This window comes from Lepidochelys kempii, chromosome 11, assembly GCF_965140265.1.
Source record: "Lepidochelys kempii isolate rLepKem1 chromosome 11, rLepKem1.hap2, whole genome shotgun sequence".
Lineage (NCBI taxonomy): Eukaryota > Metazoa > Chordata > Testudines > Cheloniidae > Lepidochelys > Lepidochelys kempii.
The window spans coordinates 18708448-18729353 of record NC_133266.1 but is presented as its reverse complement, the minus strand read 5'-3'; the positions used below and the strand labels follow the sequence as shown (position 1 = coordinate 18729353).

Genomic DNA, 20906 nt, shown 5'->3' with positions numbered 1-20906 from the left:
CTACTACCAGCAGGAGAGCAGGGCAGGGGGAACCTTTTGTAGTGATAATCAAGGTGGGCCATTTCCACCAGTTTACAAGAATATCTAGTCAGGGGACACCATCATAGGGCCTAATCAGATCAGCCACACTATCAGAGGCTCGTTCACCTGCACATCTACCAATGTGATATATGCCATCATGTGCCAGCAATGCCCCTCTGCCATGTATATTGACCAAACTGGACAGTCTCTACGTAAAAGAATAAATGGACACAAATCAGATGTCAAGAATTATAACAGTCAAAAACCAGTCGGAGAACACTTCAGTCTCTTTGGTCACTCGATTACAGACCTAAAAGTGGCAATTCTTCAACAAAAAAAACTTCAAAAAGTGACTCCAACGAGAGACTGCTGAATTGGAATTAATTTGCAAACTGGATACAATTAACTTAGGCTTGAATAAAGACTGGGAGTGGATGTGTCATTACACAAAGTAAAACTATTTCCCCTTGTTTACAAGAACAGTAGGAGGGGAAATAAACTGCTGGAAATGGCCCACCTTGATTATCACTACAAAAGGTCCCCCTCCCCCCCCGCTCTCCTGCTGGTAATAGCTCACCTTTCCTGATCACTCTTGTTACAGTCTGTATGGTAACACCCATTGTTTCATGTTCTCTGAGTATATAAAAATCTCCCGACTATATTTTCCACTGTATGCATCCGATGACGTGAGCTGTAGCTCATGAAAGCTTATGCTCTAATACATTTGTTAGTCTCTAAGGTGCCACAAGTCCTCCTTTTCTTTTCTTTTTTTTAAAGTTCCAAACTGTAACACATATAATTACTATGATGTATTGCAAGTTATAAATAGTAAGGGAGAAATATTTCAGTAAACTCCCTTGTCTTTCAAAAATGATCTCTTCATTAATAATTTAATTTGTGTTTTCAATTTTCTCCTGTCAACTCTCAACCACATATACAAGCATGGCATACTGAAATATGTCATTACATTTTAGAGAAAAACTGTTAATAAGTTTCCATAACATGAGGCAAACAAAAGTGAGAAATCAGATTAAATCCCCAGTATAACTTAGTGACATCAGCTGCTGGTTTTAAAATATATCTATAAAGTTAATGCATGGGTTAATTCTAAATTGCCCCCTTTCAGCCGCATTTATCAAAATACACAGCATAATAACAACTAGAACTTTTTCTTAGTCATTCAGAAAATGTAGTTCTGTTTACTTCATCAACCACCAAAGTTATATTCCCATACCTGTACACTGTTGTCCTTGAAGCTGCTGTGAGTTGCACGGGGAAGATGTTCTAGGAAACTGCATTGGCTCTGATCCTGGAGGCTGCAAATATCCTACTGATGAACTGCAGTAAAAAATACGAAGGTGACATAAATGAGAATTAAAAAGTATTTTATATATATATATATACACACACACAATATTTCAACCATGGCTTTTGAATTAGTTGACAACACATGCTACATACAGGTAAATGGAATTTTTATACCAATTCCTGAAAGAAAATAGAATGCTTTTTTTTTAATAATATGCATTATCTGCTTTTCTCTGAAAACAGAGACTAAAAAAGAAATTTCAGGACTCTTCACACCTCATGACTTATGCCTGGTCTACACTAGAAAGTTGTATCACTTTGACTATACTGGTATAGTTAAAGTAGCATAAGCTCTTAGTGGGGATGAAGTGATATGAGTATGAAGATGCTTTATTTTGGTATTCCCTTCCAGGAAAGGGAAGAAACTTTACTGGTGATAAGGTAACTTTACACCAGTGTAACTGTGTCTACACTAGGGGTTGTACTATATAATTATTTCTGTAAAAAGAGAAATTAGATATAATTTAAAAATGTAATTATTTCCTGTAAAAACAGCCTCATCCCCAACAGGTTTAGCTGTACAAGAACGGTGTGTGGACCAGGACTTAGAGAACAGCAGTCTACATCTTTTCATGTCTGTGCTCTGAAAGATATTGTTAATTTTAAGAATAATTTTAGAAACTGTTAGTGACACAAAACCTATCTACAAGCAAGAAAGCTCAAATACAAAAATGTGTGCATTGAACAGGTCCTCCAGGAAAGTTTTCAGACTCCTGGGTCCAAAGATTACAATGTCTGTTAGTAAATGTAAACGAGAATAAATGTAGAGGACAGGAAGACATAATCCACCAACATTTTGGCCATAAATAATTTGCTGACTTCGATGAGTGCAGAAACAATGAAGATGGTGATAGCTTTTGGCATGAATGATTATTATAAAGTATACAAGTAAAATAGATGGACAGAGGCCCATATAGGATGGACATTGTGGATCTCTCTCTTCTCCATGTTCATTTTCACTTTGTTTAATACCCTGCCTCACAGTCTAATTCTAGGCACCCCCAAATTCTCCTATCAAGGCCTCCACAAGGTGAAAAAGGGCCACCATCTTCGCTGAGGGTACCCTGAAGCTTTAGTCCCATTGACAGTAATGGGGGAATCAGAGATGGACTGAAATTTGAAAGATAGAAGGCTGAAGTCAGAAATTCATGAAATCCCTTTAAAAATATTGAGAGACTTGCAACAAAGTTATATGAGTTGGGAGCACTGAGAGTAAAGAGCCACAGAATTGGGCCTTAAAGTTGCTTACAAATTTAAGAGGCTTTTCTTGTATACCTTGCATAACCACGCTTTTATTTTGGCTTCAAAAGGAGCATTGGCTGTGCACGGAATGCAAGGTTAGACTGAAGGCCAGGGAGCAGAACAGGGAATTGCATGCTGGCTCAAAGCGAGACAGCCAGAGCAGGCTGAAGGCAGGAGATCAATGGAGAAGCCTACTCGCTGACTTCTCAGGGCCAGAGAGCTGGACTCACAGGAATCCTGAGAGAGCCATTGACTTTGAGGACTCAAATCTTTATTATTGTCCTTTCCCAAAAATCACTTCTGTGACAAACCTAGTGACTAAAGAAATCTCTCCAAAATGTTAAGTGTCATGGCAAAAAGGAATTAATGCATTTCCTGGGGCTTGGCGTAAAAACAGTGTTCACTGAACAAGTGGCTCTCAACCTTTCCAGACTACAGTACCCCTTTCCGCAGTCTGATTTGTCTTGCGTACCCCCAACTTTCACCTCACTTAAAATCTACTTGCTTACAAAGTCAGACATAAAAATACAGAAGTGTCACAGCACACTATTACTGAAAAATTTGTTTACTTTCTCATTTTTACCATATAATTATAAAATAAATCAATTGGATATAAATATTGTACTTAAATTTCAGTGTATAGTATATAGAGCAGTATAAACAAGTCACTGTCAGTATGAACTTTTAGTTTATACTGACTTCACTTGAGCTTTTTATGTAGCCTGTTGTAAAACAAGGCAAATATCTAATTGAGTTGATGTACCCCATGGAAGACCTCTGCATACCCCCAGGGGTACGCATACCCCGGTTGAAAACCACTTCCCAGAATGATTCAGCAAATACTCAAATTAGAAATTCTGTTACAATAAGCTACTTCCAGAAGTAACCTGAGAATCTTTTTGTTTTGATTTGTGTTCTACCTACCTTGCATGAATAAGAATTAGTAGTGGAAGCAAAAGTGGATGGAAACCTGGGAGGCAGTGACTGTGAGATGGTTGTGTTCCGGATTCTGACATAAGGAAGAAAGGAGAGCAGCAGAATACGGACCCTGGACTTCAGAAAAGCAGACTTTGACTCCCTTGGGGAACTGATGGGCAAGATCCCCTGGAAGAATAACATGAATGGGAAAGGAGTCCAGGAGAGCTGGCTGTATTTTAAAGAATCCTTATTGAGAGTGCAGGAACAAACCATCCCGCTGGGTAGAAAGAATAGTAAATATGGCAGGCATCCAGGCTCTGTGGATGAGGGGAAAGCAGTGGACATGTTATTGCTTGACTTTAGGCAAAGCTTTTGATACAGTCTCCCACAGTATTCTTGCCAGCAAGTTAAAGAAGTATGGGCTGGATGGACTATAAGGTGGATAGAAAGCTGGCTAGATCATCTGGCTCAACGGGTAGTGATCAATGGCTCCATGTCTAGTTGGCAGCCGGTATCAAACACAGTGCTCCAAGGGTCGGTCCTGGGGCTGGTTTTGTTCAATATCTTCATTAACGATCTGGAGGATGGCATGGATTGCACCCTCAGCAAGTTTGAAGATGACACTAAATTGGGAGGAGAGGTAGATACGCTGGAGGGTAGGGACAGGATACAGAGAGCCCTAGACAAATTAGAGGATTGGGCCAAAAGAAATCTGATGAGGTTCAACAAGGACAAGTGCAGAGTCCTGGCACTTAGGACGGAAGAATCTCATGCACTACTATAGACTAGGGACTAAGCGGCTAGGCAGCAGTTCTGCAGAAAAGGACCTAGGGATTACCATGGACGAGAAGCTGGATATGAGTCAACTGTGTGCCCTTGTTGCCAAGGAGGCTAATGGCATTTTAGGCTATATAAGTAGGAGCACTGCCTGCAGATAGAGGGATGTGATCACTCCCGTTTATTCGGCATTGGTGAGGCCTCATCTGGAGTACTGTGTCCAGTTTTAGGCCCCACACTACAAGAAGGATGTGGAAAATTGAAAAGAGTCCAGAGGAGGACAATAAAAATGATTAGGGGACTGGAACACATGATTTATGAGGAGAGGCTGAGGGAACTGGGATTATTTATTCTGCAGAAGAGAAGCATGAGGGGGGATTTGATAGCTGCTTTCAACAACCTGAAAGGGGGTTCCAAAGAGGATGGATCTAGACTGTTCTCAGTGGTAGCAGATCACAGAACGAGGAGTAATGGTCTCAAATTGCAGTGGGGGAGGTTTAGGATGGTTATTAGGGAAAAAATTTTACTAGGAGGGTGGTGAAGCACTGGAATGGCTTACCTAGGGAGGTGGTGGAATCTCCTTCCTTAGAGGTTTTTAAGGTCAGGCTTGACAAAGCCCTGGCTGGAATGATTTAGTTGGGGATTGGTCCTGCTTTGAGCAGGGGGTTGGACTAGATGACCTCCTGAGATCCCTTCCAACCCTGATATTCTATGATTCTAATAGGAAATAAACGTTACATAAAAATATATAGTTTTTTTACCTAGCTGTAAGAAGTGGCCACAAAGCTACTCTAGGAACTAATACTGAAAATACTAAGATCCTGAAGCAAACTCTGTTAGGGGACTGGAAAGTAATAAGCAGGTTATTGAAGATCAAGTTACTGAATTACTCACCTTAAATTATTCTGTTGACCTGATGGAATGACACTGTAATAAACAGGTATTCCTGTTGTGGGCAGTCCTTGATTAGACTGACTGGGAATTATAACAGGCTGCTGATATGTCTGCTGGGGCATTCCTTGGGAACCTTGAGGCACTGAAACCTAAAGATTGAAAACATGTGAAGACTTATTTTCTTTTGCAAAAAAGTTCCTCCTCTCCCTCCAGACCACTCACACCACACAAGAGTTTGTTAAAAATATAGCTAATATTAAACACTAAAATGTATGTTAATTCCACAATTACCCTATCAGAGACATTACCTATCCTAGAAAATTCCCCACCTGATTATCTAACTACATATTCTAACAATTCAGTTTTTGATTAACCTGTGGAGTCTGATATATTTAAAATCAGAATTGTAACAGATTTAATATTTATGTAACAAAGACTTAAGTAAAATAATATGCAACTAATTGAATACGTAAAGTTATCAGGCTACATTTATAGTATGAAAGCAGTTAAAATTAGGACTGTCAATTAATCGCAGTTAACTCTCACGGTTAATTCAAAAAAATTAATCACGATTAAAAAAATTAATCGCACCATTAAACAATAGAATACCAACTGAAATGTATTAAATATTCTGGATGTTTTTCTGCATTTTCATATATATTGCATTCTGTGTTGTAATTGAAATCAAATATTTATTCAATACAAATATTTGCACTATAAAAATGATAAAATAAATCATATTTTTCAATTCACCTCAAACAAGTATATGGGCTCAACAAGTAGTGATCAATGGCTCCATGTCTAGTTGGCAGCCGGTATCAAGTGGCGTGCCCCAAGGGTCGGTCCTTGGGCCGGTTTTGTTCAATATCTTCATTAATGATCTGGAGGATGCTGTGGATTGCACCCTCAGCAAGTTTGCAGAGGACACTAAATGGGGAGGAGAGGTAGATACGTTGGAGGATAATAGGATACAGAGGGACCTAGACAAATTAGAGGATTGGGCCAAAAGAAATCTGATGAGGTTCAACAACGTGCAGAGTCCTGCACTTAGGATGGAAGAATCCCTACAGACTAGGGACCGAATGGCTAGCCAGCAGTTCTGCAGAAAAGGACCTAGGAGTTACAGTGGATGAGAAGCTGGATATGAGTCAACAGTGTGCCCTTGTTGCCAAGAACGCCAATGGCATTTTGGGCTGTATAAGTAGGGGCACTGCCAGCAGATCGAGGGATGTGATCGTTCCCCTCTATTCAACATTGGTGAGGCCTCATCTGGAGTAGTGTGTCCAGTTTTGGGCCCCACATTACAAGAAGGATGTGGAAAAATTGGAAAGAGTCCAGCGGAGGGCAACAAAAACGATTAGGGGACTGGAACACATGACTTATGAGGAGAGGCTGAGGGAACTGGGATTGTTTAGTCTGAGGAAGAGAAGCATGAGGGGGGATTTGATAGCTGCTTTCAACAACCTGAAAGGGGGTTCCAAAGAGGATGGATCTAGACTGTTCTCAGTGGTAGCAGATCACAGAACGAGGAGTAATGGTCTCAAATTGCAGTGGGGGAGGTTTAGGTTGGATATTAGGAAAAAGTTTTTCACTAGGAGCGTGGTGAAACACTAGAATGCGTTACCTAGGGAGGTGGTGGAATCTGCTTCCTTTGAAGTTTTTAAGTTCAGGCTTGACAAAGCCCTGGCTGGAATGATTTAGTTGGGGATTGGTCCTGCTTTGAAGAGCGGGTTGGACTAGGTGACCTCCTGAGGTCCCTTCCAACCCTGATATTCTATGATTCTAAGTACGGCAGTGCAATCTGTCATCAAAGTGCACTTTACAAATGTAGATTTTTTTGGTTTATTAACTGCACTCAAAAAACAATGTAAAACTTCAGAGACTACAAGTCCACTCAGTCCTACTTCTTGTTCAGCCAGTTGGTAAGACAAACAAGTTTGTTTACATTTACAGGAGATAATGATGCCCTCTTCTTATTTACAATGTCACCAGAAAGCGAGAACAAGCATATGCATGGCACTTTTGTAGATGGCATTGCAAGGTATTCACATGCCAGATATGCTAAGCATTTGTATGCCCCTTCATACTTTGGCCACCATTCCAGAGGACATACTTCCATGCTGATGACGTTCATAAAAAAAATAAAAAAAAACACGTTAATTAAATTTGTGACTGAACTCCTTGGGAAAGAACTGAATGTCCCCTGCTCTGTTTTACCTGCATTCTGCCATATATTTCATGTTATAGCAGTCTCGGATGATGACCCCGCACATGTTGTTCATTTTAAGAACACTTTCACTGCAGATTTCACAAAATGCAAAGAAGGTACCAACGTGAGATTTCTAAAGATAGCTACAGCACTCGAACTAAGGTTTAAGAATATGAAGTACCTTCCAAAATCTGATCGGGACGACGTGTGGAGCATGCTTTCAGAAGTCTTCAAAGATCAACACTCTGATCCGGAAACTACAGAACTCGAACCATCAAAAAAGAAAATCAATCTTTTGCTGATGGCATCTGACTCAGATAATGAAAATGAATATGCATCGGTCCACACTGCTTTGGACTGTTAGCGAGCAGAACCCGTCATCAGCATGGACGCATGTCCCCTGGAATCGTCGTTGAAGCATGAATGGACATGTGAATCTTTAGCGCATCTGGCACATACATTTCTTGTGGCGCCAGCTACAACAGTGCCATGCGAACACCTTTTCTCACTTCCAGGTGACATTGTAAAGAAGAAGTGGGCAGCATCATCTCCTACAAATATAAACAGATTTATTTGTCCGAGTAATTGGCTGAACAAGAAGTAGGACTGAGTGGACTTGCAGGCTCTAAAATTTTAGATTGTTTTATTTTAGTTTTTTTGTACATAATTCTACATTAGTAAGTTCAACTTTCATGACAAAGAGATTGCACTACAGTACTTGTATTAGATGAATTGAAAAATATTATTTCTTTTGTTTACAGTGCAAATATTTGTAATAAAAAATAAAGTGAGCACTGTACATTTGGTATTCTGTGTTATAACTGAAATCAATATATTTGAAAATGTAGAAAACATCCAAAATATTTAAATAAATGGTATTCTATTATTGTTTAACAGTGCGATTAATAGCGATTCATTTTTTTTAATCGCTTGACAGCCCTAGTTAAAATATCACCTTATTTAGGTGAAGGAAGGCAGTGTCACATGCTTGTGAGTAGCAGTGACTCAAGCAAGCTATCAGGCAGACTGTTTTTTGTGGTTTCCAAAACTCCAGTTTCATTTTTTGTTGTGATCTGGTGTGTTACCTTTTTTGTTTGTTTGTTTGTTTTAAATGGGGAGGGCTCTGAAGCTGGACCAAGACAAGGGGAGAAATCCAACTCCACTTACCAATGTGCCCATCAGACTTAAGACTTGCAACCTTGATGCCATTTTGCTTGGAGGGTAAGGCAGAAAATAAACTGTTAGCCTTAAGAGTGTGGACTGCAGAGCGGCAGTGGTAAACGTGCAGGTGAATGCATGTAAGATACAGATACAAAAACAAATGGAAAAAATTCTAGGAGATGCACAATCCTCATGGAGAGATGAGCCAAATACCTCAAAAATGTCAGGATGAAAAACACCCATGTGTTGGTGAATTCCGGGAGCAGTGAAAGAACATTACTGTCGTTATTGGAGACATGCTGTCCACATACATGGGAGACTGGATTCTTCTGGCCAGCAGTGTCCATTGTGGCTGTACCTGTCACCCTAGATGTATCCCGCCACGTAAGGGGACACAGGGCAGCGTGGGCCTGACTATCCCTTTGTGCCTTCGCCCATACAGAGTCCTACAGGGCTCAAATACTGTAATAGCAAGGAAGGAAGACAGGATGTGGAATCCATTTGGACAACACATCTCAAAGAACCACAGTTACTATAAAGGTAAATAAACCGTTACTTCTTTGAGCAATTGTTCATGTGGATTTCACTGTTGGTGACTAACAAGCAGTTGTCTGTTTGCTTGGAGATGGATAGTAGAAGTTTTACTTAAACAATGACCGCAGGCACCCAATGTGAAAACTTTTACAAAAGAGTAGTGTCTTCTGAATGCGTGGACTGCAGTCCATGTAGCTGTCCTGCAGAGTTCAAAAATAGGAACTTTCCTCAAACAGGCAGCAGTAGAGGAAAAGGCAGAGATGTTGTTGCTGAAACCTCTGCTTCTTTCTTGGCAGTTCTGAGATCCTTTGACCTGGCAGAGAAATTCTGCTTGAAGAAAATATCTGGTAATACTTGCCTCCATCTAGAACATAACAGCTCAGGGAGCAGAGGCACCCTAGATATTTTAAGGAATGGAAAGCCTCGTCTGTCTTTAAATTAAAAAGTTTGTTGCCTTCAAAGGGTAGGCCCTCAATTGAGATGTTTGGACATAGAGGTGTCTCAGAAGATCTCCTTGGCTCCAATCTTCACAGATTTCCACAGTACACACCGCTGTGTCAGATGCACCCAGTGTAGCCTGTAAGGAAGTGTAAGATATCAGCTATCCTTTGGGCATGCTGGTCTTTAGTTCCTCTTGGTGTTCTTGAGGTACCCTGCCCACAAATTCAGACACTTGTCCCAATTCAAATAATTGTAATTGGACAGAAGCACTTGGTACTTAGCTATGGGCATCTGCCAGCTGGCAGACAGAGTCTGTATCTGAACAGATCCAGACTACTAGGGTCTTTTTTCCTAGGTTAACATTTGGGAAGCCCCTGCTGCTTCGGCCTCTTTTAGATGGCAGCTACCACAAGTGATGCTGGTAATGGGTGGGAATAAAGAACTTGGGACCTTCTGTCAGCTCACTTGGATGTGGATGGAATGGATATTGGCATGAGTCACAGGTCTTTCACAGGTTCCAACAGTACAGGCATGGCAAAACTGCCAGGCATGGGAGGACACAAGATGTCCAGGAGTTTGTGAGGTTTCTCCTGCACCACTTCCACAGGTATACATAGAGTCTCTACCATGTGCCTGATGAGGTCCTGGAATGCCTTGAAGTCATCAACTTGAGATGACATTGGGTGATTTACTGCCTTCTCGGGAGAGAAAGAGGAGACTGCAATGGGTTTGAGTTGTTCTTCCCCTTATAAATACTACTATTCATCACTTTCCTCCTGCTTTTCCAGAATCTGAGGCTGCAATAGCTGGCCGAGCTGTTTAGTCTATATTGCTTCTTCGGGGAAGAACGATCAAACGCTGGCAGGACCAATAATACATTCTAAATAGAATATAGATACACCCCTGTAGGGCATCCAATAGGCTGATACAGCATGGGTGGGGGAGTTAGGGGACACCAGGAGGGATGGTCTCTATAAGCTCTACTGCCCCTTTCAGATTGCTCCCCAGAGTCTCTCCCACTGTGCTACCCAAACAGGGGAAGAAGGGTATGCAGGTGAAGAGTCCCTACTATGCCCTGACAGGGATGATGAAGTAGTACACCTCTGTCAAGGAACGGGCATCCTCTCAGAAGTGCCCTGGCTCTGTTCTCTCCTTAACAGAGTAGTGGGTGCAGTTGGTACCAGAAATACCCCCTTTAACTGTCACAGTGACGTCTCAAGATCTGATGACTTAGCTATCACCACCCTCAACCTCTCAGAACAAGACAGCCAGCACCAGACTCTCAGATAAATCACCTTGGCACAGTATATGCCCTAGGTACCAACACACTAGCTATTGATGTGCTGAGGACAGAGGAACTTGGTTCCAAGGTTGCCTGTAGAGAAGTGCTGAATACTGAGGTGCCAGGTTCTGAACGACTGGTACTGAGAGAGAAGCAGTCAGCAGGGTTAGTGGGTACTTCCTGTTCTAACAGTTAGTTCCAGGGCACCAGAGGGATCCTTCTCAGGCAGCAGTTGGCTGCTCCTTGAATGCTGAGCTTGAGACAAGTCAGAATTATGAGTCACGTGCCTTGTGTAAGCAGACAGACCAGAGTACTGAGGTCTAGCTGAATCCTTCCTTTCGACGTGCAAGGAGGCTTGCATATAATACTACAGAAGGAACAATCTTAAGTGGGCTTCTCTAGCTTTTTGAGCCTGCTTAGAGGAGGGGGGACATACCCCTCTCCTAAACAAAACAGGCACCTCGAGTGCCCACCATTAAGTGGCACTAAAGCTTCACAAAAAGGCTGGTTTTAAGCCCCGGTGGTTTCACTTCTGTCGTTTTGCTAGAACTCCTGTAAGGAAGAGGGCAGGGAGGGAGTTCCAGCCTTATATGATTTTTGCATGTGTTACCTAAAGGCAACAAGTCTAACTAACCACTGACGCTAAACTAGCACCATCCACAGAGAAGCAAGTGGACATTGTAGGGGTTCTGTCTCACTGCCACAGGTGGTAACAAACAACTGAGCGATGGTTGGGCCTGCTCTGCCCTTTATGCCCTCGGTTGGGTGTGGAGGTGGAGGGGCCAACGGACATTGCTGGCCAAAAGAATCTTATCTTGCATGCCTGGGGTGCATGTGCACCACAAGTGGAATGCATGTGGATGATCACTTGAAGAATGCTCAATGTATCCCATCTTTATAGAAAAGCTGATTAAGATCCAAATCCCAAGAAACTTTAAAGACCTAGCCTGTGTTGAATATTTGTACAGGATTTCACAAAGGGGATGAGTAAACAGTTATACATAACTAATTGCAATAATAGCAGACTATAAATGTCAAGACAGGATGCTGGAAGCTCTATGCTAAAACATTTTAAGGGATTGAAGCACGAGGGTTTTTTTTGTTTTTGTTTTTTTAAACAGATCCAACTCAGGGCAACTGTTAAAAAAAGGCTGTAGTGAAATAGGCTTTTTAAAAACTACAGCATAATGGGAGTTGGAAGGCCTTTGCTCTATTCCCAACTCTACCAGTGTCATGCTGTGTGAACTCAGGCAAGTCACCTGTCTGAGTTTCTCCTTCTGTAAAACAGAAATAATACTTAGCGACACTTTGTAATGTTAAAAGATCTTTGCATCAAAAGAGCTTTAGAAGTGAAAAGTTATACATTTGAATGTACAAATGTTTGTGCCTCTGCTTCATTCAGAATGTTACCTTAACATAAGGGTTATACCAGTGCTTCTTAAAATGAAACAAGTATTTAAGGTGAAACTTAGGAGGATCAGAGAATGGCAATAATGTGATTGGGCAAAATAGAAGGCTGGCGACTGAAAAAGTTTACACAAGGCATAAAATATAATTATTCTACATAGAAAATTCTCTGCTCCACATTTACCATATATCAATTATTCCATCAAGGGAAGTAGCTCTGCTATAGAAACTAAGTGATAACCTCCATGATAAACTAACTTGATAGGACAGAAAATGGCCTAAATTCTTGAGTTCTACATAATAGCAAGGAAGACTAGCAATGACAATAGCTGCAATAGTGCCAAATAATGCCAAAATGTTCTCTTTCCCCCTAAAACAATGGAAAAGCTTGGTTCATAGGGATTTCAAAGTTTGAGTCCTAGGAATTCTAAGAATTAATCAGGAGATTTTTCTGTAACAGAAGAAAAAAGCAAACAACAAAATGCAGACGTCTTAGCAGCTCTGGTTTCATGTACTCTGCACCATATTTAATGCTATGCGTTGACTGACACTCAGAACCTCCATGAAACTATTTAAAAAGGAAAGCTGTGTATTTGTAGTGCTCCTGCTTCAGACATTTCACATTACCTTTTAAAGATACTCTTAAGCTCCTACTGGAGCTTTTTTCAGCCTACAAAAGTTGTTCAGATTTTTTAAAATTGCTTTAAATATTCAAACAAATGACAAGGAAGTTCTGAAAAGATAAACTTACCTGATAAGATGGCACTGAATTGTATGGAACAATCACACCCTGTATCTGATTTCCAACGTTGTTGTGTTGGCTACTGACTAGATTTTGATTCTGAGACTGCTGAACTCCAACCAACCCCTGGTAGGCTTGCTGCTGGTTAGGCATAACTTGGTACCCTGTAATTACACAAATATTCAATCTTGTTTTGAAAACAATTACATTACATCTATAACATGTTTTACACACAGATGCACATATGGAAAGGTTATGCAATTTTGTTAAGACATCTAATAGAACTTTCTTATAGGGACGTCAGGCCAGACTTAATCCCAAATTCATGTTTTGGAAGAACAAGCATTTACAAAAACAAAAGAGTAATAGACTCAGACTTTAAGGCCAAAAGGGGCCACCATGATTTAGTCTCATCTCCTACAAGCCACAAAACCTCACACACTCAGTTCTGTAATAGATCTATATCCTCTGATGAGTTACTGAAGTCCTCAAATCTTGATTTTAAGTCTAAATTACAGAGGCTCCACCATATACTCTAGTTCAAACAAGCAAGTGACCCATGCCGCATAGGAAGGCAAATTCCACCCACACCTCCACCCAGCCCCCAGGGTCTCTGACAATCTGGCCTGAGAGAAAATTCCTTCCTTACCCCAAATATGCCAATCAGTTAGACCCTGAGCATGTGGGCAAGACCCACCAGCCAGACACTTGGGAAAGAATTTTATGTAGTAATTCAGAGACCTCCTCATCTAGATATTAGACTTTAGAGTAAAACAGTGGAAACATGAAAAATTAAAAACAAAAACAAACAGTCCCCTGCATTCTTTGTAATCCAGATATTGCAGCATTGGGGCATACATGACAATCTCAAAATGAAATACAGTAGAAACAGACTGTACCAAAAAAGGGAAGTTGGTTAGTGTTTATTCTTCAAGCAATCGATAATGCAAAAAATTAAGCTTGATTTTGTAAATTCCATTAATTTTTATAATTTAAGAGGTTATTCATATCTTTAGTAAGGAAATTTTTTGTTGTTGCTTTAAATATATGAACATTAAAGCCAGCTGTGTCCTTTTAAAAACTGGTTATTCCAGCTTTAGAGAAGTCTCAGTTGCATAATAAGAACAGTTAGGTTTTATAAAAGTACTAGTAGGAGTTCTCCAAAAGGAACAACTAATCGAAGTAAACATAAAAATAAACCATTGGCCCTTCAACTCTGGCAGCTTGGTGAGAGTGGAATTTACAGTGTGTATACAGAGAATTAAGATCGTTTGGATCCATTCGTCTACACCACGAAATACCAAAACTCAAATCAGTTAGTCTGCAGTGATGATAGCAATACCAATATGGAGACAATTACCATTTTCCAAGTGCCACTGAACAATGTTGGATGGTTATACAGTAACTGCTTGCACAACACTATAAATGGGCTATTCTATCATTAAGACATGTATGTAACTCCCATTAATACTAATGTGAATTACACATTGTATCAATGACAAAATAATATCTCTCATTGATTTGACTTGTAAGCAAGTGAATTTATTTAGTTTTCCCTGTCAGAAGCACTTTTATTTTCAACAAGCCTAAACTTTTAAAAACTAAAAAAAACCTTAAGGAAGTTTCTGCAAAAATACCACAAATTTAACATCAGAATGATTACGAAAACCACAAGAACCTTTGAAGAAAAATGTTGTGTGTTATAACACAACATCAAACTCCATTAGTCTTTATTACTGTGATCAGGTAACATAAATAAAATAATAAAATAGCATTGCTTTGATGGTCCATCCAAAGATACTGATAGATTTTGCTGGTTTTCTAAAGCTCTCTGGGGACAAAACTTTTCTGCCTATGGACAGTCTGGTGTGGCCATGACAGCCATTTGTTGCCCATGATTACAGATGCCACAAGGTCCAGGCACCTCTTCCCCTTTGCATCACCTTCACAGGTTGCCATGGTTTACCTGCAACCGACGAAGCGAGAGGTGAAGAAACTGAAGCACAGATGGAAGGATGACTCTTGACAAAGAGTTTTTAGGTTCTTGCGCCAAGGCTAAGGTGGATGTCAGGAGATTCTTCTCCTCTGCTGTTATGTAGGCAAATCCTGCTCAGTGGAACCATTTCTACTGGTAGGTCATCTAATTAACTAAGTCTGCTTCCAACCAGTTTCTGAATCAACTTCACCCGATTCTCTACTGTCTTGTACCTTGTGTAGTCGTATACACGTGTGCAAAGTGAACATGAAATGCTACCAAATTAAAAAGGGGGTGAAAAATATAGAAAATACAAAGGCAGTGGAAATTCAAGGGTAAGTGCTGCTCAGTGGCGGAAGCTCTCACGTCTACATCATGGACAAAACTGTCAAAGCCTCAGGAGCTCCCAAAATAGTAATATGACACAAGAGTATAAGCACACCATGCTCCCTGGATGAATTTCATCCATGCTCCCAACTGGAAGAGGTTCTATTTGTGGCATGTGAGAGCCATTCAGCCACGAGTCGATTGACAAAAACCAGTAGGGGATACCCAAGCTCATTATTGGCAAGGTTAGAGAGGGCAAGCTGCCAGCAGCCCTCAAACACAGAATAATTCAGCCCTTGTTTGCAAGAGATCACTTTATTTTAAATAACCTTGCAAACTATTATCTGGTCTCTAAGCCTCCCCTTTTCTGGGAAAGGTCATTAAGAAATTGATGGCAGGCCAAATCCAACTGACACACTCCGATTCTTTGGCTATCAGTCAGCCAATTCTTTCCTGGCAGTGGACAGAGATCAAACAACTTTTTACTTCTCTGTTAGAATATAGATTATTAAATATTTACATACAGTGCCAAAGGTGCACCTGCAGCCCTGTCAGAAAAGGTGACAGCACAGAACTGAAGGGTAACTGATGCTGTAGGTTGATGTCACCGTATCATATTTGTAAGGTTATCTTTACCACCTAAGGGACTAAAGAATCAATTAAAAATTAAAATAGAGCACAGTTAAGCACAAAATAAAAAGGGCAACTACATGAAATTTTACACAGCTGTAAAAATCATACAGGGGACTTTGCCTATAACGAAGAATTCAGAAATGTGTCCGCCAGTCCCACTTCCAGTTTCTTTAAAAACTTATGTTCAATACAAAAAGAGCAATGAAACTTGCCTGATTTCACTGTGAATTACACCTGGATCATACTGGGATGAACATACAAAACAGAATGAAACAGTGTGTAAAGGCCAGATGTACTGCATATGCTGACTCAGTAGTTCATTAAAATCCATATGGACAAAAATGGCAATGACTCGGCTCCAAAAAAAGGCTGCTCTTCTATTTGAAGTGTTGGTCACTTCTCAAGAAGAATCTAGTATATTTTCTACCTTTCTGGAATAATGTCTCAAATTCACTCAGTAACTTAGAACTCTGCTCCCTTCTCCTTCTATGTTTTGGAGGTAAGTGATGTACCATTAATTTTACAGGGTGCTCAGAAAACATGATGATGATAGCTAGAGAAATACCTATATGTAAACAGCACATTGCTTACACACATTCAAATGACTAGTCATGCAAAACTGTAAGAAACAAAACCTTTTACAAATACATATGTTTACATGGATATTGTAGAATTAAGAGGTTGTTCAGAGAAGGGCAATGAACATTTTTAGAACATGGAAGAACTCGTATGGAAAGAGATTAAAGAGACTGGCATTGTTTACCTTTGAAAAGAGATGATTAAGAAGACACGATAAAAAGTATAAAGAATGGCTAATAGAAGAGAGAGGCAGCATCAGTTTTCCCCATCTAATAATACAAGGGGATATTAAATGAATTTTAAAAGGTGGCAGATTCAAAATTAATAAAAACTCAGCAACACTCAAAAAGGGACTAGATAATTCATAGATATTTAGGTCAGAAGGGACCATTATGATCATCTAGTCTGACCTCTAGCACAACGCAGGCCACAGAATTTCACCCACCACTCCTGCAAAAAACCCTCACACCTATATCTGTGCTATTGAAGTCCTCAAATCGTAGTTTAAAGACTCCAAGAAGCAGAGAATCCTCCAGCAAGTGACCCGTGCCCCATGCTACAGAGGAAGGAGAAAAACCTCCAGGGCCTCTTCCAATCTGCCCTGGAGGAAAATTCCTTCCCGACCCCAAATATGGCGATCAGCTAAACCCTGAGCATATGGGCAAGATTCATCAGCCAGATACTACAGAAAATTCTTTCCTGGGTAACTCGGATCCCACCCCATCTAATATCCCATCACAGGCGATTGGGCCTATTTACCACGAATATTTAATCACCAAAACCATGTTATCCCATCATACCATCTCTTCCATAAACTTATCGAGTTTAATCTTAAAGCCCGATAGATCTTTTGCCCCCACTGCTTCCCTTGGAAGGCTATTCCAAAACTTCACTCCTCTGATGGTTAGAAACCTTTGTCTAACTTCTAGTCTAAATTTCCGGGTGGCCACTTTATATCCATTTGTTCTTGTGTCCACATTGGTACTGAACTTAAATAATTCCTCTCCCTCTCCAGTATTTATCCCTCTGATATATTTATAAAGAGCAATCATATCTCCCCTCAACCTTCTTTTAGTTAGGCTAAACAAGCCCAACTCCTTGAGTTTCCTTTCATAAGACAAGTTTTCCATTCCTCGGATCATCCTAGTAGCCCTTCTCTGTACCTGTTCCAGTTTGAATTCATCCATTATATACGTAACAAAAATATCCAGAGCTACAATACTTAATGCTAACAATTTTGGAAAAAACATGAGGAAGAAACCTAATGTGGGAAGAGAGATCATTTCACACCTGCGTAACTGCAGGGTTTCTTGCACCTACTTCTGAAGCATCTGGTGTTGATCACTGTTGGAGACAGGATGCTGGACTAGACAACTACTGAGTGCAAACTAGTATGGCAATTTCATATTCCAATACATATTTTAAATTAAGAGTACAACAATTTCTAAAGGACAACAACTGAGAACAGATTAATAAAAGCACTCATATTTTTGTTTGAAGTGTCAACAAGATTCAGTTGAAACCAATTCAAATCAACCTATTTCATGAAATATAGTAACTTCATGATGAATGTGATCAAGCACTGGGGACAGAACTAGCATATTTCTGTCCTGCAAAGACAACCTTACCCTTATAAATCAAAACACTGTACCTGTGACCACAACTGACCACATAAAATGATGTTTCCCTCCAACTTAGCCCCACAAACAGAAGCAGCAAATTTCAGACAAGGGCTCCAGGTGGATTTGCTTTCTACTAGGTAGAATGATAGCTGTTAAAATAACGGATTTAAATGCATGTTTACAGGAAAACCATGGTTGTTACTCCTGCCTTGCCTCACCCAAGCTCTAACCATTAGACTCTGACTCTGACTAGGCATGACTGCCCGCATCCTGGTAACTGACAGCTTGTTTGTGAAAAGCAAAGCCAAACACTGCACTGCAATTGGGACATATCACGACTGAGCTATATTGGCATGCATATGTGGGTGAAGTTTCCATAGAACTTGTCCTCATTATGCCACTCGAGTTGGGTTTTGGTATTTTTACTGGCACCAAAATGTTCTCAATCAATGCATGAACATAGCACATCAATTTATTCGGACTCTTCCTAGGATAAAAGCAGCATAATGTAGTTCATATACAAACTGCAATTAACACAAACATATTCATTTAGAAAGATCACAAAAGGGCATCAGATAAACTCACAAAAATGATTAAGAAATATTTAGAGTATTATCAGCCATTTGAATTAACACTGTAAATTGGTTTTATTCATACCTGTTTGTGAAAAAGAGCAGCACTGAAATCTGAATGTGATAGGACAGTCAGTATATTAGGATATTAGCTTCAGAAAATTATGCAGCTGAATCTTAGTTCCATTATTAAAGAAACAATCAGACAGTATATCTGTGCATTAGATTCGAAATACAAGACAGGTACTGCACATAAATATTTTCCACTTGTCACTATCAGTGCCATTTAATTCATACTTTGAATCAATATTAAAAGGGACTTCCCAAAGACAGCACTTACAGTTTTATTTAACATGAAGAAATCTGTGATTCTGAACTATATATAAACTTCTCATGGCTTAACTATCCTTACAGATTTTTTTTAAATAAATGAGATGCCGCAATGTATTTGGTGACTAGATGACGTAAGGCACGCAAAAGGAAGTATACTGGGAGTAACTGTATTAATATTGAAGCTACAGAATATGATGGATGCAATCAATAGTGCTGCAAACTAAAATTCTCGTTTCCAAGCAACTGCAATGTAGCTGTGAATATTTTTCAGTCTCTACTGCACTTCCAAAAAGAGAATTAATTTTGCAAGCTTAGGAGAATAACTAGGACAATATAAATTGATTGCTAAGATGGTTCCCCAGAGGGTTAAAAAAGGTTCTCTTTGTAGCTTTACTATTCCACCTCGGCACAGGAAGTGGAATGACAGAAATGCAGCACTCAGCAGAAAAAGGTGGCACCTGCTGGAACAGATGGTTTTATTTTCAGAAATATTCTGAACTAGCACTAAATAAAACCACATGCTTCTTAATATTTGCTCAGCAAAGTAGTTAAAAATAATATTTTAATCTATCAGTTAACTTAAATAAAATCTTGTCTATGGCACCTAGATCTCCACTTAATGCAGAAAAACACATTAAAAGAGAGAATTTTTTCAATGAAAGTAACATTTAACAAAAACAACTCAGTTAGAAAACTTCATGCAAATAATAACTAGTGGTAATTTTCAGAGTTAGAGGTTGTACAGCGGATGCTGGTTTTAACTCCCTCTTAGGACAAATACAGTTACACCCTTTGACATGAGTCACTTCCTCGATTAGCTGAAGCACCATCTTCCTGAAGTTTTTTTTTTATGTTGACACATTTTGGACAAGCAGGTTGAAAACTCTTTGATCAAAAGGCAGCATACAAGTTAAACACACACCCGAAACCCCTTGAAAAGGAAGCAAGGAAGCAGCTGAAAAAGAGACCGGTTCACTGTGAGAAATGTAACCCTCTCAGACAGTGTTACGGCCCCGAATCCAACAGCTCATGAAAAAGGCCAAACCATTCCACAACATTAAATAAATATGCTTCAGTTACAATGTTCTCTGAAGTAATCACAAATGTAAACAAATATTTGTACAAAAATAAGAAACAGTTCATTGGAAAGTTGTTTTATAGTTATTAAAAACTTCATAATACAAATAAAATTGACAGCTATTAATCAATACAATTAAAAGTAAGATGTATTAATTCTCAGTTTGGTATGGTACATGCTATATTATCCAAGTGGCACACTGCTAATGTCGCAGAGGCAGCTGCTGCAAATAAGGACCAATCATTTTAGGTACAACTTTGTATTGACTTAATATAGCAGTCTTCTGAATTTTTACCCAACAAATCTAAAAAGAGGACACCAGAAAAAACAGGGGCACATCTCCATGACTTGCTCAGGTGGTTAATACTAGCATGTGGAACCTAGGGTCTATGTGGAGCAAGTTGGTGGACTCAGTCTAAATACTTACTGGACAGATATTGACTAAATAAAATCCATCACCACAATTAGTATTATTGTTTGCAGGCTCAGCAGAGGAGCCAAGAACTAAATGGGATTAGAGACCGGATCACCCTCCTACCTCTAGTGTCGTGGTACCCCAAGTCAGGATTAAGGTACACTGGGATCTGCAGGGCTGCTGCCTTATGTTTTATCTATTTTGGGGATAGAGAACTTTCAACTCCATACTTTATACAAACACTACATTCACTTAAAATGTAAGATGATAAAAATGCACATTCCAGTTATCTTTGTCTGTGCTGCATGAAACTACAAGGTGGGATGTGCCACCAAGGGAAGGTGGTCGTTACACCGTTCTGTATAGCACGGAGATC

General features: G+C 39.8%; 1 protein-coding gene across 13 annotated transcripts in view; it reads right to left on the bottom strand.

Annotated features, from left to right (window-relative positions):
- Window positions 1–20906, bottom strand: part of R3HDM1 (R3H domain containing 1) — a 167092-nt gene that overhangs the window by 12868 nt on the left and 133318 nt on the right. For all 13 annotated transcript variants that reach the window (XM_073305350.1, XM_073305337.1, XM_073305338.1 and 10 more), the window contains 3 exons: window positions 13006–13160; window positions 5221–5369; window positions 1256–1359 (listed from right to left, as the gene is read on the bottom strand). In XM_073305350.1, the coding sequence (XP_073161451.1) occupies window positions 1256–1359; window positions 5221–5369; window positions 13006–13160 (408 nt within the window). The remainder of the gene's footprint in view (window positions 1–1255; window positions 1360–5220; window positions 5370–13005; window positions 13161–20906) is intronic.